The following is a 23306-nucleotide window of genomic DNA, read 5'->3' on the forward strand; positions in this document are numbered from 1 at the left end:
CAATTATATTAATGTTGTTAAGAACTAAAATGTTCACAATTAAAGACACAAATATAAAATCAAATAATTTAAAAACCTTGTAATCTTAAATTTGAGTGGTAAATATTAGTATGAACTCATCATTTGCCTCTTTTTAAAAATAGGTATGTATTTCCTAGCTCTGCCCAATCGAAAGGCCAGGAAGCAATGATAATCCAGTAGCAAGGAACACCCATAACTGTGAGACTGTGATCTCTAAATAGTATTTCCCATTAAAGGGAACCAGGGCTCTGTGAATCAATGGCTGATTCCAGGTCTGGAGCTGAATATTCAAATTGAGCCTGAGTCACCTTGTGCAAATGACAAAGAAGCTTGGCCCTGCCACACCTAACAGAAGGGGAAGCTAAGAAATAGAATCCAAAAGTTGGGGTTCTGTTATGAAAGTAGAAGGATGAAGTAAATATTGGGAGGCAGGGGCTTCCCTGGTGGCGCAGTGGTTGAGAGACCGCCTGCTGATTCAGGGGACACGGGTTCGTGCCCCGGTCCAGGAAGATCCCACATGCCGCGGAGCGGCTGGGCCCGTGAGCCATGGCCGCTGAGCCTGCGTGTCCGGAGCCTGTGCTCCGCAACGGGAGAAGCCACAACAGTGAGAGGCCCGCATACCGCAAAAAAAATATATATATATATATATTGGGAGGCAGTTATCATCTCTGCCACAGCAGCATGGGGGCTGACAATCAGTCCCTGATCTGCCCTGTCCAGTAGAGTAGCTGCCGACCACAGGTGGCTACTGGGCACTTGAAGCAAGGCTAGTCCAAACTGAAGCATGCCCTAAGTATAAAGTGTACACTGGATTTCAAAGATTTAGTATGAAAAAAAGAATGTAAATATCACAATAATTTTTATACTGATTATATATGGAAATGATAGTATTTTAGATATATTGGGTTAAATAAAATATGTTATCAAAATTGCATATTATGTTTCTTTTGATAATTTTTAATGTGGCTACTAGACATTTTTTAAGTATGTGTGCCTCACATTATATTTCTATTAGACAGTGCTGCTCTAGAAAAACCAGTTACAGGGTCTTCTGAAAGGCTCGGAGCTTGGGAAATGGGACAGACATGGGAAGTTTAGCAAAGGCATGGAGAAAGAGGAACAAAAAATTCAGAGAGGGAGGGAGGGAGGGAAGACAGACTAGTGGCCACAGAACAGAAGAAAATATCTACAAATCTGATAGAGGACGAAACAAATCTTATAACTCAATAATTTAAAAACGGACAAAGGATTTGAAAAGACATTTCACCAAAGAAGATATGCAATTGGCCAATAAGTACACGAAAAGATGCTCAATATCACTAGTCATCATGGAAATGCAAATCAAAAGAGAGGAGATACCACTGCTCATCCACTAGGATGACTATGATCAAAACGACAGAGAATATCAAGTGTTGATGAGGATGTGATGAAATTGGAACTTTCATCCATGGCTAGTAAGAATGTAAAATGGTGCAGCCACTTTGGAAAACAGATTGGTCGCTCCTCAATTAAACATAGAGTTACCATAATAATTGCACTCAGAGGTATAAAAATAGGCAAATCTATAGAAACAGAAAATAGATTAGTGGTTGCTTAGTGCTGGGGGTGGCAGATGGGGATGACTGCTAATGGGTACAGGGTGTCTTTTCAGGGTAAAGAAAAATATTCTAAAATTGATTGTAGTGATGATTGTATAATCATATAAATATAAATATAGCTAAAACCATGAATTGTACACATTAAATGGTGAATTGTATGGTATGTGAGCGCTATCTCAATAAAGCTGTAAAAAAAAAACTAATGATGTTATACCAAACAAGTCATGAGATCATAGTGAGAGAGAGAGAGAGAGAGAGAGAGAGACAGAGAAAGAGAGAGGGAGGGAGGGAGGGAGGGAGACTGACTCATTGGTTACCACTGGAGGTTGCTAGGGCACAACTCATGACTCTAAAAATCAAAGAGAAAGAATTCTGATTTTCAAGTATGAACTACATTTCAGGGTAACCAAATAACCCTATTGGATGGGGCAAAGTTCTATGGTAGAGAATAATTCCAGCTATCAATCAGAAGGAATGATAGAATCACACCTCTAGTGAAATAAATGATTCAGGCAAAGACCATCAATGGATGCTACAACCATTGACGGGAACTATAGAGCAGAGGAACCTGGCTGACACACCTGAACCCACTGATCAATCTTGGTACCACCACAGGTGGGACAACAGGGCACTACATACTTCTGCATGTGATGCAATGTGATGTACTCAGCATCATGTATGAAGTATGTCGCCAAAAAATTATATTAATCCTGAATCGAATCGAATCAATCTAACTTTTAGTCTAGAGTAATTATAAGGGCAAGAAGAACTAGCTAAGTAATACCATGAGCATACAATGAGCCACATCCAGAAAGCTGAGACTCTGCAGGACAACCTCCCTAGCAATCAAGTCAATAGCAAGTGGGGGAAAAAAAGAGGGAGTCTGTTCTAGATTAAAAGATACTTAAGAGGGCTTCCCTGGTGGTGCAGTGGTTGAGAGTCTGCCTGCCAATGCAGGGGACACAGGTTCGTGCCCCGGTCCAGGAAGATCCCACATGCCGCAGAGCAGCTAGGCCTGTGAGCCATGGCCGCTGAGCCTGCGCGTCCGGAGCCTGTGCTCCGCAACGGGAGAGGCCACAACAGTGAGAGGCCGTGTACCGCAATAAAAAAAAAAAAAAAAAAAAAAAAAAAGATACTTAAGAGAACAACTAATTACAAAATGCAAATCTTGTTTGGTTACCAGTTCAGTAAACCAACTGTAAAAAGACATTTTTGGAACAATATGGGAAATCTGAATATAAACTGGGTATTAGAGGATACTAAGCAATTACTGTTAACTTTGTTGGGGTTGATAATGACACTGTGATAATGTAAGAAAATGTCCTTATTTTTTTAAAGATGTATGCTGAAGTATATATATGTGAGAAATAACATAAGAATCTAGGATACAGTTTAAAATGTTGCGGCAAAACAAGAGAGGAGGCAGCAACAGATTAAATCAATTGGGCAAGATGCTAGTTATGGAAACTAGAAAATGGTGGGTTCATTGTGCTCTTTTCTCTTTAGTGTTTGTCTAGAATTTTTCATCATAAAAAGTTTTTTTTTTCAACCCAGCGACGTTCAAGAATGGGTAGGACTTACCGGTTCCCAGATATGCTGAAAGGATGCAATCTGTGATGTCAAGGAATCCAAGCTCAAAAGCACATCTGTATTTGCCATTTGACATGACGAGAGGCAATTCTTTCAGAAAAACCCTTCTAGGCTTCTTTATTTTTGATTGCTTACTAGCTTTTTGTTTTTCCTCTCTGAACCATTTTATGTGAGGTCTCCCAACAACTGATCACCTCAGGGAAACTGCGGCAGCACTATAACCTCCTCAGCTAAGCCCTAGGTTTCGCTGGGAGGTAAGGGCTCTCTATTCCTCCCTGCGGGGCACAGCCCTTCCCGGAGCCGTGCACGAAGCTGTCCAGTTTTCACCCACCCTCCTCAGCTGACTCTCACGGTCCCCCTGGGTCATAAGTAAAGAGGTTATGATCAACCCTCTTTCAAACAGGTGAAGGAATGGAGATTCTTTCTCTAAAGGATTTCACCGCCACATTTAAATGATGGTTCTCTGTGTGGATTCAACTTTAACATTGTGTGTAAACACCTCTCTCTTCACAATGTAAAATGCTGATCACCTTAGCACATTAGAAAAGTCTTATAAATTTGAGAAGAGTTGAAGCTGGGTTGAAATTATGAATATAGTTAAAATAACAGATTACACATGAACATCATCACCTCTTGCCAGTGACAACTTCTCTGGGAGCCTAGATGATCAGCATGCACGGGCAGAAGGGTGTCTCTTTTCACCTTGGAATGTAGAAACAGAAATGGACGAGGTAGGGGGAAGGGGAAGAGTGTCACGAGTCCCCGCTCTGCCGCAAATAGGATGTTGACTTTGGGTGGACTGACCTCCCTTGACCTTGGTACCCACTCTGCAAATGGCAAGAGCAGCATTTCCTCATCTGGCTCCTGTCTTATCTGCAGCTCAAAAGAAACAAGGTATGTGAAAATAGTCTTGTAACTATAAAGGGATTATAATTATTTTTTAAAATATTCTCTCCAAGTAGATATTATTTTTCTCTAGTCAACATCTCTTATTTCCCAATTCTGCTTCTAGAATTGGTCTTAAACTACTCTGGGATACAGTCTGAATAACAGACTCTGAGAGTAGATTATATTTTCAATTAGATATTATTTAGCTTCCTATTTACTGCGCAACATTAAGGTAAAGATTTTCCTCCCAACTTAAAGTTTAATTTTAACATGTTAAAATCCAAACATGTTATTTCTGGAATATTCTTTGAGTCCTGCAGATTTTAGCATTTTACAGTTCTCTGCCAAACCCCTGCTTAAACACATTTAATAATTTGGCTTTAAACTCAGAATGTCCATTTTAAATATTGTCAGTGGTAGCCCTGACCTACGTTCCTTCTGTTCAGGCAGATTCTTTCACGGTACAAGTAGCAAGGATTGAGGACTTGACCAGGAAAGCCTTCAGCTTCATCTTCCAGGGCTGGAACCAAACAAGAGGACTTTTCCTGAAGTGCTCAGTATAGTGTCTTCATCTGTACTCAGTGGCTCATGAAAATGCATTCAGAATGTACTCTCTAGATCTCTTACCATGGCAGGTTGGAGGCTGCTAAGACAAACACGAGATCCTCGGAGCGGGCCAGCCCATCCATCTGCACCAGTAACTCAGTCTTCATCCGCAGGCTTCCTTCGTGCTCTCCCCTAGAGAAAGACGGGAAGGTGAGATGCTCCCAAGAGGCAGAGTCTTTGCTTTCATGACCAGAGTGACACTCATAGCAAGGACTCAGTGACGGCAGACCGGGTTCCCTTCTGACAACTAACCCCTTCCCTGCCGCATTCTCAGGAGCTACTCATCCCAGGGTTGGAGAAAAGAAGCAATTGGTACTACTTTCAAACAGTAACAGAAAGGAAGTAAATGAATATAATGATGATATTGAAAAGAAAAACAAAGGTTGACAATGAACCAGAAAATAACCGAAGGGGAGACAGTGGCACTAGTAGATTAAAAAAGGCAGCCCCACTGTGTCGACCTGCCGTATCATTTACCCTTTTAAAAAATGGCTTCATTGAGAATAATCCTTTTCATTTATATAGCAGGCATGAAAGTACTTTACACACACGATTTCTTTTAGTATAATGTATGGACATAAACTGTCCAAGAAGAGATGAACCACAACACAATATTTCATTCTCTTCTAATAAGAGACAAGATAATGACACGGAAACTAGGCTTTCCTTGCACAGCAGAATAGAGGCAGTTTTCTGTGCAAATTCATCCTCTGATTTTCCCACCACCCTCATTGCTGAGACCCTCCAGCCAAGAAAGAGGTTACTACACCATAGGACGTGCACAATCAAAACTGGCTCAAAGTCCTGACCAGCTCCAGCAGGCTCTCATGTAGATCAAGTTAAAAGGAAAAAAAAGTGCCTTTCTAGCACAACACAACATTCAGTTTCTCATCTCTGCCTGTATATGGTGGCAGCCCAAATTAGGCTTATGGGTTTTTTAAGAACTGTGCCCCTTTCTATCTAAGAAGAAATATAAATATCGTTATATATTTATCTAGCATTTACACATAATTACTATTCTTTTAACATAACATGACCCCCAAAGTCTTCAGACCACCTGCCCTTATTCCCTTATCCTTTGAAGACTCTCGTTTTAGTGTTTAACTTCCAGACAAGGAAACTGACACACTCAAGGCTGGTAGATGAAGTTTCCAAAGTAGCTCAATCAAAGCTGTGGAGGGCCCTGGGGATGGAGATGGGCAGAGTGCATGTAAGGGCGAGTGTCACTGCAGTAAGGCAGGCCAGGAGCACAGGGCATTGCAGAGGAAGTGACCACTAGGGCGGCCTGGTGGGCTCCCAGCCAGGCCCCCGAGCAGCTGCCTCTTCCCGCCAGGCCCCCTTTGGAGAGGCAGATCACCTAGCCTGGGGCTGACTAGCACCCATGAAGCCATAGAAACAGTTGCATTTCAATCAACGACATGAATCCCATGCATCTTGGATGCATCTTGATGGTTGTTTTTCTCTGCTGGGAAAATGGTTTTTAATAAGTAAAATTTCATAAATTATATTCTAGTTATACTTCCAACAAGATAATTGTTTACTTTTTATTAATATTAGTTCTGCCTTGATGATAGACCATTAGAAGCCATCAATAAATGCAGCTGTGTTGAGTTTTCCCTGAGAGCTGTTTTTTCAAGCCAGGGATACCAAGTTTAGTAAAAAGTTTCAAAGAAAAACACCTCTGATGAAGACAGAAAGGTGTTCTTAAAACACACACACACACACACACACACACACACACACACACACACACAACCTCATTACAGTCTGAGATGTGTTCTGCCTGCTGGGGACATTAGTGGACACTTAATCTTTAGAGATAACATATGTGACATATTTAAAATTGGGCCGGCTGAGCCACAGTCTGGTGTCACAGAGAAGTGGCGGCTTCCCTGGCCTCACACGCCTTGTCCAGGGCTGCCTCTCAGGGCGTAGCCCTTGGCAGCCCCGTTCCCCCCAGGCAGCCCCTCTGGCTCCAGGGGAGGTGTTCACAGGCGGCTATTTGGAGCCAGCAGGATGGTTATGGCAGCCTGGGATCAGGGGCTGGGTGATCTTCAGGCCTGAAATCCACTCTGTGGGGAAAGGGCAAGGGAGAATGACATTTCCTCTGGTTATAAAAACTATTTAAATCAGCTATTCAGTTAACATGATCTAATTTAAAGACCTTTCCGTGTGTCTGCAGAAAATCTGTGGGCTTATTAATAGGCTCATTCTGCTGGTAAATGTCGATGGGCTTCCGACCGTCAAACACACTTACGAGAGGGGAGAAGTGATGACCAAAAAAACCCTGTCTGTTACCCAGGAGCCGTGCCTCTCTGACTCATCACTGACTCCAGCTCGTCCAGGAAGATGGTGGAGGGGGCGTGATAGCGGGCAAGTTCAAATAACACCTGGGTAGGAGAAAAGCAACCACTTGTTAATTCATATACTTAAAGTTCTCAGATGCTCCCAGAGATTAAAAGCTTAGGATAGCTGTAATATTAAGCATTTATGCTTCACTTTGTTATTTCACAATAACTTTATAATCATTACAGTTACTTCTCCCTAGCACTACCCCATGGTCCAATTATTTCCATTTACCACTTGGTAAAATTACAGCCAGAGAGAGTAAGTGGTTAGCTCAAGGTTATTAATCATAGGATTTCCCTGGTGGCGCAGTGCTTAAGAATCCACCTGCCAACGCAGGGGGACACAGGTTCTATCCCTGGTCCGGGAAGATCCCACATGCCGTGGAGCAACTAAGCCCGTGCGCCACAGCTACTGAGCCTGCGCTCTTAAGCCCACGAGCCACAACTACTGAGCCCATGTGCCACAACTACTGAAGCCCATGCGCCTAGAGCCCGTGCTCCACCACAAGCGAAGCTACCGCAATGAGAAGCCCACGCACTGCAATGAAAAGTAGCCCCCGCTCGCCACAGCTAGAGAAAGCCCATGTGCAGCAACGAAGACCCAACACAGCCAAAACTAAATAAATAAAAATAAATAAATTTATTTTTTAAAGTTACTAATCATAAATGGGAGAGCTTAAGATAAAACTCAGTTCCTGAACTTTGTTAGTTAGTTTGTTAGCTAATTTGTTAGTTAACCCTTGAGACCCCCTGCCAATAACATGTTCCATATGGACACAAAAGCCTTGGAATACGTAAAATCAGTTAATAATTTTTTTTCCCTTACCACTTAGAGACAATAAGGTTATTCTCAGAAGGAAGAACTGCAGAGAAAGGGTAGAGTTCCGGTCATGGGCAACAAGGCCAAAGAATTTTGCCCTTTCTGCTCCCCAAATTACTCCACGGGGTCCCCAACACTGCTGTTTGGTAGGCTCAGGTACTTGAAGCAATTCCCAATTGAATAAAATGTTCCATTCCATAATAAAATATTATAGACTGAATAAGAACAGGAAAGCAACCAGCAAAAGAACAGCCATAAAAACAAAATCGAGAGCTCTAAAGGGAGATGTGGTGGTGATGAAAAGAGTATAAAAAACTATACCTTTTTTTAAAAAACCCTGAAACTAATCTCTTGAGCACCATATACAATTCTTCCCTGGTTGATCAGAGAAAGCATTAGAGATTTAGAAAAGAATAGATGTTCTTTAATAGGCATAGGAGATTTATTCTCTGTGTCACTTAGCACTAGCAAAGCATCACAGAATAAATAAGAGGGGAAGGGCTCAGAAAAGGCCAGATTGTGGTTTTCATAGTAGTAGCAGGTCGTCCCTTACAGGCCTCCCTGTCACTGAATGGGAAACTCCTCACCTTCACCGCTGCTTGTGTGTGTGTGGTCCCTCCATGCTCATGCGCAAGTGTTTTCCTTTCACAGAATCCTATTTCTGGCTCAGCCCAGTGAGCTTAAGAGAACAGTGTCAATGCCGGGACACTCATCACAAATGTTTTTTAGACACAACAGAGACCAACTCATTAGCAGCAGGTAATTTGTCTTCCTGTCACAAAAAGAAAAGCTCAAATATACCTGGTATTAAGGATGATTACAACAGCAGCAATCTACCCAATGAAAAATGGCATATTAGAACACTTTTACACGTTTTTAAGGAGCTCCCCAAAGTGCAGAGAGACCAACAGCCTCGATAAGACCAAACATCCTGCTGGAAGGAGAACCACGTCTGGAGCCTATGTCTCCACATGGACCACACCACTACCCTTCCACTGCCAGAGAATATATAGAACCCTGGGTAAGTGCTTGGGAAGCATTAGTCTAAAATTTTCAGAAGCTCTTGGAGGAAGTTAAATCACACAACTGGGGGAGGGTGGAATGTTGAAAGATGTAAGCAGCAACAGGTGTGTGCATTTGCTAAAGAGACCACTCAGCTACTCAATAGCATCCACTCCTAAGAGACATGAGCATTAGGAGGGGAGGGAGAAACGTAACCAAGGGCTCCCTATAAATAACTCCTTAATTGGAATAGAAAGAGAAGCAAATGGTAGGAAAGCGTCTCTGATTTAGGGGAAGGCCTTGAAGGGCTTTCTTTATCTGAAAGCTTCACTGTAAGAATCTTGACAGCATGACCAAGGTTTTCCAGGTGAGGCTCTTTCCAGGAGCTCAGAAAATAAGAGTAATTTCTGAAAGGACAGAAGATAAGATCCTTCCAGATTAGCATTAGCAGAGTTATCTGGTTTCCTTTTTTTTAAAATTAGTTAATTACTTTATTTATTTATTTATTTTTGGCTGTGTTGGGTCTTCGTTGCTGCATGCGGGCTTTCTCTGGTTGTGGCGAGCGGGGGCTACTCTTCGTTGTGGTGCAAGGGCTTCTCCCTGCGGTGACTTCTCTTGTTGCAGAGCATGGGCTCTAGACTCGCGGGCTTCAGTAGTTGCAGCACGCAGGCTCAGCAGTTGTGGCTCATGAGCTCTAGAGCACAGGCTCAGTAGTTGTGGCTCACGGGCTTAGTTGCTCTGCAGCATATGGGATCTTCCCGGACCAGGGCTCGAACCCGTGTCCCCTGCATGGGCAGGCGGATTCTTAACCACTGCGCCACCAGGGAAGTCCTGTTTTCCTTTTGAATTATTTTTTAATATCCAAAAAATGTATTTCATAGAAAATAAGAAATATGAGTATCTTCTAAACCTATAGAAAGATGCTCAAATTCATTCAGAATGAAAGAAATGCATGTTTGAGCACTTAAATGTTACTTTCACTATCAGACTGGCAAAGATTTTTAAATTTGGGTACTACATGGTGTTGGCCAGGGTGTGAGGAAGCAAACACACACACCACTGATGGGAATGTAAGCTGGTGCAACCCTGTCGGCAGGGAATTTGGCTCTCAGTGGTTTTCTTTCCTTCTGACCCAGCAACTCTACTTCTAAGAAATTGTCCTACACTACACTATATGCAAAGACACGTGTATAGAAAGACTCTTCACTGTAGCTTTCTTCATAATAGCAAGAGACTGGAAACAACCTAAATGTGTATTAAGAAAAGATTGGTTAAACACGTTTTGGTACAACCATGCAATGAAGTGTCATGCAGACATATTAAAAACATGTTCTGTCTATCTATAATAGTGTGGAACAAGATCCAAGTTACATTGTTAAGTGTGAAAAAACCCACAAGGTACAGAAGAGTATGTGTGCTATGTTCCTACTTGTATCTTAAAAGGAGGGAGATCGAGATACAGTTGTTGATGTTAATGTAGATATAAATAAATGTTCTGGAAAGCAATTGTAGTAGTTTCCTCCAGGGAGAAGGCTCAGGGGTCTTTTTTACTATTTTTTTCAGAAAGACTACTTTTTTTTCTTTGGCTGCATTGGGTCTTCATTACTGCACCTGGGCCTTCTGGCTTTCTGGCTTTCTCTAGTTGCGGCGAGTGGGGGCTACTCTTCCAGGGGCTCCTCTTCGTTGCCGTGCATGGGCTTCTAATTGCGGTGGCTTCTCTTGTTGCAGAGCACGGGCTCTAGGTGCGTGGGCTTCAGTAGTTGTGGCACACGGGCTCAGTAGTCGTGGCTCGCAGGCTCCAGAGCACAGGCTCAGTAGTTGTGGTGCACGGGCTTAGTGGCTCTGTGGCATGTGGGATCTTTCCGGGCCAGGGACTGAACCTGTGTCCCCTGCATTGGCAGGTGGATTCTTAACCACTGCGCCACCAGGGAAGTCCCTGAAAGGCTACTTTTTAAATGTATGGTAAAGGAAGGGGAAAAAATTGGGGGCGGAATCATTTCCTAACTCTTAGAAGTCTAGCAAAACAATACTGAAGCAGAGGAGAACTTGAGTTAAATAAAATGCTCACACAGAATGGAGCATTATAGTTAAATGACTTTTCTGGCTATTCAACATTAAACAAGAAAGTCCATTTAGTTTAAATCTTTGTTAGGAATATTCATTAGGGCTTCCCTGGTGGCGCAGTGGTTGAGAGTCCGCCTGCCGATGCAGGGGACATGGGTTCGTGCCCCGGTCCGGGAAGATCCCACATTCCACGGAGTGGCTGGGCCCGTGAGCCATGGCCGCTGGGCCTGCGCGTCCAGAGCCTGTGCTCCGCAGCGGGAGAGGCCACAGCAGTGAGAGGCCCGCATACCGCAAAAACAAAACAAACAAACAAAAAAACCAGAATATTCATTAAACATCTGAATTTCTTCTTTGCCTGGGTGAGTCTTGTCCAGGGAATCTTCCTCCGAGCACCTTGCAGTGTTTTGTGCTCATAGTTCAAAACACCACTTTTCATAATAGGAGATGAATCTAAACTGATTCTGGGGGCACCTTGTAAGTTTTGTTGTTCCTCATCACGCAGAAATGGAATGTTAAAGAGAAAAGTCTTCAGGCTGATAAGAATTCTAGTTTGTTGGATTTAAGCTAATTGAAATCTAGCTAACTAGAATCACATGGAACCCATAAATTTAGGAGCAGCTAAAATTAAACCCTGTCTGGCACTGAGTTAGACTCAAGATGAAGAACAATGAAATAGAAGATGTCAACATAGATTTCCATGAATTACAATCTGGTAGGGGTGATAAGAATTTATAAAAACTTACACATTTGAAGTAACTTGAGAACAATCACAAAGTAATAAGTAATAGGTTATTTTAGGTAAATCAATCCTTTAAAAATATTTTATTATCATTTCCAAAAAGCCAGAATATTTTGAAAATAAGTCTATCCAAAGTAATGTAATTTAAGCATAATATTTTAGAGTAATTTCTTTTCAGAAAATATATCATATTTATATCCACTTTGTATTGATTACTTATCAGTCATCCTACAGAGTGCAATAGTTTAACAGGATTTCTAAGCAGGACCTACCTTACACTGAGGCATAAACCAAAAAACAAGTGTTCTCATAAGGTGACTGGAAGATATAGTAAAATTTTATAATATAAAATATACCATATACTATGAATGAGATATTGTAAAGATGGAAACAATCTCTTAAGGGAAGAAAAAAATCCCTACAGGCTATGGGCTCTGCAAAGGAAAGTTGCTCAGAGCACCTGAAAGAATAATTAAGTTTTAAGTTTCTTGATTCTTCCTTAGAGTATCTAGTATAGGGACTAGCATACCATAGTAGCCTCTCAATAAATGTTAACTAAATATACTGCACATGCTTAATAATAAATGCTTCTTGAATGAAGAAATAATAGACCACTTCAGAGACAATTTTTTCCAGCTTCTATTCCCAAGTCGCATGAATTGCAAAAGGGCTGTTGGTCAAATTCCCAAAGGAAGGGAGATCATGTTTGATGATAGGGGCATGACTGATAGCCACACACAGTAGTCAATCTACCTCCCAGGTTTTTGGTAATTAAGATCCAGGATAAATTTGAACATACAAATCACTTAAAACAAGTAAGATATAACCTCATTTTGTACCACGGTATTTTGCCAGAACTTATTCTAAAAAACCAAAATCAAGAATCCCTACCCGAACAAGCTTTTCTGAATCCCCTCTCCATTTGCTTACGATGGTAGATGCAGAAATATTAAAGAAGGTTGTTTTGCATTCCGTAGCCACAGCTTTGGCCAGCAAAGTCTTTCCTGTACCTAGAATCACATGTGGGTAAAATATATGAGCGGCCCTCGAGCTCCATTCCTCTGCCTGCAGACAGAAGGCAGTCACACAAGCAAAACAGGAGGTGGTTACTCAGCAAGCACTGCCCCAGCCCTGAAGTAAGGACAGATGGGGCAACTCGTCCTCTGCACACACGCTTCATACCAAGGCCAAAACAGAAAGCCCTTTACCTGGAGGTCCGTAGAGCAGCAGTCCTTTCCAGGGGGAAAGGATTCCTGTAAACAGCTGTGGGTACTATGGGAGCAAGGAACAAGGATGAGGTTTAGTATCGGTACGTCAGCCTGCGCGCCCTGAGCTCAGGCAAGCTAGGGGAGCTAGGGTGAAACACACGCAACTCTGCGTCAGGCCCTCCTTTTTTTTTTCTTTTTCCCAGTACGCGGGCCTCTCACTGTTGCAGCCTCTTCCGTTGCGGAGCACAGGCTCCAGACGCGCAGGCTCAGCGGCCATGGCTCACGGGCCCAGCCGCTCCGCGGCATGTGGGATCTTCCCGGACTGGGGCACGAACCCGTGTCCCCTGCATCGGCAGGCGGACTCTCAACAACTGCGCCACCGGGGAAGCCCAGGCCCTCCTTTTTTTAAGGCTGGCTTTTTCCTTCCCCCCCCCATAAATATATCTTACTTATCCCAATTTTACCTTCACACTTGATAGGATGCATGGCTTAATTTTTGTCACTTTTTAAAAGAGCAGTTATTTTAAGGAGAAGAAAGGCATATGTAGGTACTTTTCTCTCCGTTTCAATAGTCATTTCTCACATGCATAACATCATTTCCCCCAGAGTTCGACATATATGCAGAGCATCTGGCAATCTTTTGAATGTTGTGAAGCAGGTATGCTCTTTAAGATACATACTAGAACCAACATACAAAAGTGTATGTGAATAAAGCTCAAAGCTATGGTGAAGCCTGATTTGGAAGTTGCGAACATTCAGTGCAGAATACATTATGAGACACTGACTCCAAACAGAACATGCGTGGACTTTCAGTGAGTCTCTCCCATTAGTTCAAACTCAAGCCATCTGGAGTTGATAGAGAACCAAGGAGAAGGAAAAATAATAGTAAAATTATAACTAGCTATTAGTTTCTTGCTGATGCTAATGTCAAAATGTTGACATCATGTGGAACTTCTAATACCATGGAGATAACACAACCAGAGTCTGATTGGGCAGTTCTATTCTTTCGTACAAGAAGTCTTGTACAATAGAGCCACTCAGAGGAAATAGGGAATAAATACATTTCTACTAATTCTGAACACCAGTATATTTCTTACCCCCATGGCTGAACACAGGAAGGAAGAAAGGGAAGACAGTCCAAATTTACTGAATTTGTCCCATTCAAAAAGAAGCATCCAAAAATCAGGGGCTGCAAGGGCCCAGTGGTAAGAATAAATAGGTTATTCAATAAAGTAAATCTGTAATCCTAACTGCAGGAGATTACAAAAAATGGCCACAAATTATTTGCAGCTCCTTCCACCAAGAGGCAGAGGATATCTGCCTATCGCTTGAATCTGGATTTTGCCTTGTGAATTTGGCCAGTGGGACATTAGCAAATAGAAGAAGAGACTTGAAAATAGAGACGAGCAAATATACAGACAATGAGACACGGGAAAGGCTCACGGATTGGGTCCTGCCCTTTCTTGCTTCTGTCTGGGAACTCTCTGCACCGTGTGAGCAAGACTATGGCTCTCCTGCCAGAGGACGAGAGGCAGAGAGAGGCCTCAGCTGCCTGGTGATCCCAGCTTTCACAGCTTTTCCAGCTTTTCCAGCCACGCTGGCTGATGCCCCAGACGTGTGAGTGAGCCCAACCAACATCACGTGGAAAAGAGCCAAACTGGCCCAGCTAAGCCCAGCCCAAAGAGCCCACCCACAGAATTGCAAACAAATAAATGATTGTCATTCTAAGGCACTAAGTGTTGGGGTGGTCTGTTATACAGCAAAAGCCATGTGGTACACTGACCTTCTCATCACCACTGTTGTAAACCAAACATGAAGAGTCTTGTTTTTCTATTTTTCTTCCTATTTAGTGAGCCACTCTGCACAAAACTCTGTCAGGAATAAGCTGAGCACAGCCCTATGGCTCTATTGGCCAGTGCCCTGGAAGGGGCTGTCTAGTCTTTACAACCAGCTGAAAGCAAAGCCCCCAATGATGGGGGTGTTGGGGGCAGGGGGAAGATCTATGCAAAAAAAGTCAGATGCTCTCTCTTATGGCAGTTATTTCTACTCTAAATATTTTTAGGGAGGCAGGCTGATTTGAACCTATAGTAACTGACAAATCATATGTACTATAGAGTCTTAGATCTTAAATTACCTCTTAGAGCAGACACCTGCCTTCACCCAATATGCAACATGATTTCAAATTGCCTAGAATGGACTGAGCCTTGGTGCTCCAGTGTTGACAAAATATTGTGACACAGGCAAAAAGTTAATTTGTGGACAGAAAAGCACCCTGTCATTCTCTTCCTGATGGCTATATGACATATAGCTTGTCCAATGGATAATGAACAGAAATATGTCCCAAGAGGCTTCCTTCCCATCCTTACCCTTATAGGATACACAACAGCTTCTTTGACTAACTGCTTGGCTGCATCGAGTCCAATAATGTCATTCCACTTTATGTTTGGATTATGGAGATAAATGTCCTGCAATGCACATTTGATCATTTTGTTAAAACTAATGTTCTCCTCCACAGCTGTAATAAACATTGGAGCAGCAGAATACCTGACTTACAATAGGACACAAAGTGCTTGTGATAAACACTTTTCATATTAGATACATGTGTATATATACACATTGTAATCTGAGGCTAGTTCACCAAAGGGATGTCATGAAAATATTCAGTGATATTCCCTGAAGAAGACATTGCTGATATAATATGGTACTTTTAGGGTAAAAAAAGAAAATCTTCTAATGAGGGACTATACCTGTCTTCGGTCAATAGCAAACCATGCTGATTTACAACCGTAATCAAAGAAGCTACAGAATATGCCTACAAATTACATTAGCTTTTACTCTGAAACATAGTTCCTAGCCGTTGCCTGCCCTCTCTCTTACTCCTTGATCTCGAAAACACTCTCTTAATTTGCTGCCTAAAAGAGAGAACGCTCCTCTGAAACCAATTCCTCTTTTTCCCTAGTGATCGCTCCCTACTTCCATCAGGAGCAATTCCTTCTACAAAATCCAAGGAAGCCAACAACCAAGCGAAAGTCTTCCCCTCACATAGCAGAGCCCTGTAGCAACCACTGAGGGTAATCAATTAAGGTAGCTTTTACTGATACTAATTTAGTTTCCAAACTTCAATTTCACTAGATGATCAGAACAGTCACTCAGGGGCCTTTCTCAGTAGGAGCTGTTTTGGGCAAGCTGAATGTCTAGAGTGTTACGGCCAAAAACAAAACAAAACAAAACAAAAAACCCACCTCTTTTCCAAAGTCATTCTGAGTGACTACAGAACAATCTGGAAACTACTTTTATATTTATTTAATTTTTAAATAAATAATACATGCACATGGTTCAAAAATATACAAACATATTTTTAAAATTCTGGTGAGATGTTATACCTCCACTTCTGTCCCCCATCCTCCCAGTTCCCTTCACCAGAAGTGACAAATTTTATTAGAGAAACTATTTATGCAGGTGATTTTCATGGTGTATGATGTATGTATGATCCATTCCTGGGTGAGCTGACAAAGGTCTCAGTCTTCCAAAATCTTGGGAGAACCACCCTGTCTTTAAAGGACCACCCACTCATTCTTATTACCACACTTTCTTAGGAAAAGCTTGGCACACAGTGGGGATTCAACTACCCTGGAGTTCAAGGCATCCATAGATAATAGCAGTATTCCTTGCCTTCTTCTAGAGTTGACATTGAATTCCACGTGGTACTGTTTAAGTTCCCAGTAGGAAGTCCCTCCTTACATCAATCAAAAGTTCTCAAGACTCAGCAGGACTGCCTCAGGAGGTGGTGAGCTCCCATCCCTGTCAGCATTCAAGCAGGGTCTGCACGACTGCCTCCCACTGTACTGTGGGAAGGGTTCCAAATGGAATCCTTTCAGGCCACTTCTACTCTACAACTTTATTATCACTAGTCCTGGTATCCTTTTGCAAAAACACTAACAAGACTATTGATTTGGGGGTATAAAAATATTTTTCTCTGCTCTCTTATGCATCCTAATTACCACAGCCTGGCTCAATCCCTCATCCTCTCACTGGCAATAACTTCAGAGATGGTCTTCCTATCTCCATGTCTTTGATAGCCTTCCACACTGTCATTAGAACAAGCTGTCTAAAAGTACATTTGATTGCCCCATTCTCCTGATGGACGACTTTCGAAGATTCCCAGTCTCCCACAGACTGACTCCAGCCCTGGGTCCTGTTCGCAGCACCCTTACATGCAGGAACCCCGGCCTCTCTCTCCAGCCCATCTCCCACCATTCCTTGCGTCCCAGGTGGCTCCTGAGAAGCACTGCACAAGCGCTACAACTTCACAGGTCTGCACCTCTGCCCAGAACGCCTCCCCCCACCCTCTTCTACTCTTTTTTCACGTGGCTGTTTCCTGCTTATCTTCTTCCCTAACACTTTCCCCACTCCTTGGCACAACAATACCCATCCGTTATGCTCCTAAAGTGCACCTTGCCCGTGGGACGAGAAACTCTTATGGGCAAGGACTGTGTTGAGTCGTTCACCTTTGTGTTTCCAGCCACCAGCACATGCCTGACACATCAGAGGCGTGCAGGGGACAAATGCTGGGCTGAAAGGAGACCTGGGAGACCTTAATGACCTCAGAGTAGATGTAAAGTTCTTGCATCATTTTAAACATCTCTCTGAGCCTGTCTAGGTTTCAGTTTTTCATTAAATACAAGATCACTGGAAATTAGAAAAACCTCCTATAACTCAGGAATCTATTCTATTCCCAAGGAACTTGCCCAAAGTCACACAGCTAGAAAGAGGAGGATCTAGGAATCAAATCCAGGTCAACCTATTCCACAGCCTGTGTCGTTAACCATTAAACTTCACTGTCTCTAGGTCCCGGAGGCCAATCTTGAAAAATCAGTAGTTTGGATGGTAAGATCCTTCCTACTAATCTGTTTCTTCATGAAAATTTCCAGTTAGGAAATCAGACTCCCAACATCTCTATTTCTAGGCTTCGACTGTTTAAACAAGACGCAGACGTGCTCTTTCCTTCTCTGAGAGGCTTTCTTTCCTTAAGTCTTGGCTCGGCTCTAAACCCTTTCACCTGTCCCTTCCACTCTAAGTCTTTTTCTCTTTGGGTTTTCTTGGCCTCTATAGTGAGATGGTGGGCTTTTTATATTGTAATTTTACGATTCTATAATTTATTCATCATGCATTATTGTGCCTCTAAACAATATGAGTGCCTTTGCAAGTGGGGGCACTTTATAAATAAATGATTATATTTATTGTTATTAATAAAAGAAGCAGCCCACAATGCTCCAGGAGCCCCAATCCGCCTCCGTAAATTTGTGAATTGAATATCAGATCTTACCCGGCTCACCACGGCTGCCAGTTCTCGCATCTCACTGTTCATGCCAATAAATGCACTCAGAGGTTTCAACAATCGTTCCTGACAATAGGAATAGAAAGCCTAATGTTACAATATTAATTCATCACTTGGGAAGAAAAACAGGGCACGGACCTCCAGGACACAAATGGTGGCAGGTTGCTATGAACTTTGACTTGATCTCAAGGTTTCTCTGGACTCAAAATTATATTCCCAAAGTTCATCTGGATTTTGGCAGTTTGTAAGATGAATGTCCCAGCTTAGCCACTTACTGAAGGGTCTGGGTTACAGTCGAAGCTATTCAAGCCAAGTTTGCTGGTTGCTCCTTTTATGGCATCTGTGAGCAGCCCTCGGAAGTCAATGATTTGGCCCTGAAAGGGAGTAACAGTTATTGAAACGGCTATTAAAACATGAGGGGAGACTAACCTTAATAGCTCAGTTTCATTAAATTAAGACACATTTATGTGCCTTGGTATGTAGTGCAAACTTAAAGCCTCAAAAAGAAACTGCACTAATAATGAACAAGATGATTTCATCAAGTTGGGGCACTCTAGGAAAAAGAAACAAGTTATAAAGAAATTCTTCAGAATGGAGTTGGTTTGGATAAAATTCCAAAGCATTTGTCAGTTCCTGTCACACCATCTGCTTCCTACATGTCTACTTCCCCTGTATTGTCTCATCCTTTTTAAACATTCCACACGCAGGAAGACTTCACTGGCACAAGAATATTGATAGCTCCTATTTATGGACCACACTGTACATTTACCACTCAGGAGACTGCCTGGCACAAAACAGGTGTGCAAGGTACTTGTGAGGATTATTTCCAATCCTTCTAACACTTCTGCTAGTCGGGAATGGCATTCTAGTTTCACAGATGTGGAGGTAAGGCCAGAGAAGTTAAATGATCTGCCCAGGGCCATACAGCTAACAAGTTACTTAAGACCAGGATTCAAACCCAGATATCTGTCTCCCCTACCCATACTCCTTCTGTCTCCCCTAGAGGCAGAATGAAAAAGCAAGGATGCCTGTAAAAAATAAAAGACAGTAACAGTAGCCAACATCTACTGAGTGCTTATTATGTGCTGGGTGTAAGACTAAGGCACTCCATTCATTATGACCTTGGAAGTGGGCACTATGATTATTTCCATTTCACAGATGAGAGAAACGAGGCTTGGAGAGATTAAACAACTTGCCCAAGGTTCACAGCCAGGAAGGTCTGACCTGGGCTTTGAACCTAGGCTGGCTGACTCCAAAGCTAGTGCCTTTGGAAACAGCACATCTACAAAATTTGCACGGGGGCCTGGGAATCATGAAGCTAGGGGCTCTGAGATGGTGATGAAAGACCCATTTTGGAGATAGGCCCCTGACCATATGCCCTCATTCAGCTTATGAAATGCTAGGGAGAAAACCGTCCACAGTTTACCCTGAGGACATTTCTGCTGCAAAGAGAATTTATAGCCAGATTCTTTCAAAGGTTAAGTGCTGGGTTAAATAGCCCCTTCCTTGACCTGATCAGAAACATCCATTCACATTAACATGAGATGTTCATGAGAGCAGCATTGCTGGGCACACAAGTGACCAAAAATGTGACATAGGTAGTGACGGTGAGCAGGGTAGTATTCCTCTATGGGCAGCAGTGATTCGAATGTGTCACCTCCAGGAATCACCCATATAATCGAGGGCCTAAAAGGAGCCAGTTCTGGCCCATGAAGCGGCTCCCCTTGATTTCAGGGAGATAGATGCTCCCAGTTCCCCTCCAGACACACACACCCAGAGTTTGGTCTGCCTGAGAAGAGCTGGCCAGAGGTAAGTCAGCAGTCCCGTACGATCGAAGAAAGAAAGATGACTCAATGATATTCAACCCTGAAAAGTTATAATCAAGAGAAACACGTTGGTGTCGATGCTGCTTTTTATTTCCAAGTGACCCACTTTTACCTACCTTTGGCCTACAACTACCCAATATGGGTCTTTTCTGTTTGAGAGACTGTTATTTACGAATCAGGACGTGAGGTTCATTAGGAAAGGGGTAAATATCTATTGAGGACAAGATCAGCCTTATATCAACTGAGGTTTCCTGGTTCACATGAAATTACATTCAAGCCTGGAGCCACATCTCCAAGGAGAAAGGAACACTGCTAGTCAACTCCTGCTGACAGGGCAGAAAAGAATGAGTGCAAGGCCACAACTCCTTAGGTATCGCAGAGCACTTTGTCACTGTCATCACAGAATTTTTAAGCTGAGAGGAACCTTAGAAGCCATCTCTTCCAAACCCAGCAATTTACAAATGGGAAACTGAGCCCCTTGGAGATGGGGCCGTTCATTCAAGTCCATCCACCCAGGAGGGAGATCCAGACCAGCACCTCAGGGTCTCATCCACAGCCAGTCCCTTGCCAATTCACCCCACAGCCAACCTTTGATCATCACATATTACTTTTCCTCTTTGACAAATATAACACTTAAAATTTTTCATTTTCAAAAAGAAAAGGGAATTCCCCCATTTAGTGTTCAGTTCATGAGTCCCACTTACTTTTGGTGGGCGGATGTTTTCTTCTCCACTGCCTTTGTTGATTCCAGATATACTTAAGCCAAAGTCAGCACTCTCCTTATGAGTGTGATTGACAAGCTCCTGGAGAAAGAGGAAGACAGTGAGAAGTCAGCTGCGGAAAGCAACTTCGAGATGCTGGCTGCAGCTGCCCGTCCCGTCGTCCCACACCATTCTGCAAACGGGGACTCCCACGTGTGATTCAACCTCTTCTGTGCAGACCCAACAAGATGAATAAACTCTGCCTGTGCCAGGAAGGAGGAGCTGTCCCAGGAAGCCATGGGCTCTGAGAGCACAAGCAGTGGAGGAAATGGTTGGGCCTCCACCCATGCCCACTCACTGGCCTGTCTTTTATCCTCGGGCCAGAGGTATTTGTGGGCAGGGGCGGCTGAGTTTGGAGATGCAACATAGTCGACAGTTAGCCAGCCTCCTGTGGGATTCATCCTGCCCCCCTTCACCTCCCCTCCCCCTGAGCCAGTTTGCAATGGCCAGGACCACACAACCTCCTTGCAGGTGAGAGATGCCTTTTGACCAACTGAGTTTTGTGATGATGCCTTTCTATCCCACCAGACCGCTTTGACATGCATTCTTTCATTCCTCTTCACCATTTCCATTAGTTCTCTTTCCTTTGAAACCTGGTATGTTTTGTCCTAAACCAGAAGGTTCTTGGCAAGGATTTCACCCGCCTGCTGGGCTCTCTCCTCTTGCTACCCATCTCTTTCCCCAAAAGTCCAGTGTGGAGGTCTGGGGTGGTGACCCACCATGTGCGTCTTGGAGAAACCCAGTAGGAGACTGTGAGGCCCAGCCACACCCAAGACTACACTGGCCTACACTTCGGACCCCAGGGACATGCTTCAGGACAGGTAGAGCTGGCACCTACGGTTTCCTCAAGCGGGAGGATTGTGTTTCGTGAAGACCAGGCCCTCCTGCTCTGACTGGGCCTAGGACTCACCCCTCAAGGCCTGTCACCCAGCACTCAGACCAACGGAAAGCTTGTGGGGAGGAAGGAGTCCTCCTTCCAAGTGAAGAAACGTTAGGAAGCCTGGGGATCTGCCCGTCCTTTTTAACCCAGTGTGCTGGAAGAAAATCTACAATTTAACAAAATCAAACTGTGCTCAATAAACAAATAAATGTGACTTTTTTCTTGGGGCTGTTTCTCAGCCACCTGCAATTTTACCAACGTCAAGTAAAGCCGGCCCGACCTCTTTAGGATGCTCCCCGTAGAGGGGCTTGGCGCCCCCTGGCTTCCCCACCGTGGTTTTGGACCGTGGCCTCTGCTGGCTGATCTTGGGAAGATTTTGACAACTGTCGCTCGTCACTCTAGAGGAGGGAACAAAGACCATGGTGGAAGTCCTTTTAACTGAATCTGAGGCAGCTAAACACCTTGCATAGTGCATTTAAAGAGAGTTCTGGAAAGATCTGCAGATGCAAGTCTATCTGCACTGTCCTCCCACTCTGCCCAGCCCGGCCCTGTCCCTCTTCAGTCTATCCAGGTTCCTCCAAGACTGGGCTAGAGGGTCCACTTCCTCCTGGAGGTCCCCGACACCCTCTCTTCATTTCCCCTTCACACCACCTGGCTTCTACAGATAGCTTTCTATCCCTAAGAACACACTGCTCTACAAGCATTCCTCAGATGTTTCTTCCCACCTTCCTTTAACAACAGCACTCAGACCAGGGGAAGGGTGCGGGCCAGGAAGGGGTCCTCCTGCTGAAATTAAGAAACGTTAGGAAGTCCTGGGCATCTGTCCGTCGTCTCAATCCATCGTGCTGGGTGCACCCTGCCTACTGCCTTTCAAGCCGCGCACAGCCAGCATCAAAAGTGGCTTGTGGAAGGGAGGCAAAGTTCCCTCATCTCTGCTGTCACAGATCATTCACATTTGCAGAACAAATTTTCACCAAATATTGTTCACTTGAGGCAAAATGAACTGATGGGGCTGGAAGTCCCAGTGGTAGCTAACTCTGGTGGAGACGGGGAGCCTTGCCTGCAAGGGGGCCCACCCCGGGGGTGGGACTTGTGGTGGTTCAAAGAGTATGCATGCATTTGACTGTGTTTATGTCATACATCAATTCAAAGGTAAAATAAACCTGTCACTATGTCCGCATAAGTAGACATGGAATATTTTCAGGTAGGCGACGATATCCAGAGAGAGGCAGGGTGTGCTCACGGGGCAGAACATGAGCTCCCCCATGGGAGGTTGTTTGGTTCTCGTCCCTCACGTGAGGAGCGTTTACAGGACGTTCGCTAGAAGTATTTCTCCCCATGTTCTAAGTGGTCTCACAGAGCTGCTATTTCAACCCCATTTTTTTGTAGGAAAGAAAAAGTTGCTGGTGTCTAATATAAACGCGTAGGTATTTGGCCAGCAAGATCACCCACGCCAATACCACACCAGTGTCCGCTCGTGGTGATCCCAGTGTTGGGCCCTCTGGGGTGAGTGTCATAAGACGTGGACAACTGGCGGTTTCTCAGTGCATTTGTCTTTCATCTGTAACCAAGGAACAAGAATGTCTGTCCCTTAGGCATTTTGCTGGCACAAAAATC

At 43.6% G+C, this 23306-nt stretch overlaps 1 protein-coding gene across 1 annotated transcript in view; it reads right to left on the bottom strand.

Moving 5' to 3' along the window:
* KATNAL2 (katanin catalytic subunit A1 like 2) overlaps positions 1 to 23306 on the bottom strand; it is a gene marked incomplete at its 3' end in the record, with an annotated part of 90744 nt that overhangs the window by 12611 nt on the left and 54827 nt on the right. Inside the window, exons 5-13 of the mRNA XM_082852494.1 lie at positions 21970 to 22087; positions 20753 to 20851; positions 18498 to 18596; positions 18211 to 18288; positions 15251 to 15349; positions 12885 to 12948; positions 12568 to 12686; positions 7002 to 7093; positions 4725 to 4835 (exon numbers count right to left, since the gene is read on the bottom strand). Coding sequence (XP_082708620.1) covers positions 4725 to 4835; positions 7002 to 7093; positions 12568 to 12686; positions 12885 to 12948; positions 15251 to 15349; positions 18211 to 18288; positions 18498 to 18596; positions 20753 to 20851; positions 21970 to 22087 — 879 coding nt within the window. The remainder of the gene's footprint in view (positions 1 to 4724; positions 4836 to 7001; positions 7094 to 12567; positions 12687 to 12884; positions 12949 to 15250; positions 15350 to 18210; positions 18289 to 18497; positions 18597 to 20752; positions 20852 to 21969; positions 22088 to 23306) is intronic.

The sequence above is a fragment of the Leucopleurus acutus genome (genome assembly GCF_964270905.1).
Source record: "Leucopleurus acutus genome assembly, chromosome: 13".
In the NCBI taxonomy this organism is placed as follows: Eukaryota; Metazoa; Chordata; class Mammalia; order Artiodactyla; family Delphinidae; genus Leucopleurus; species Leucopleurus acutus.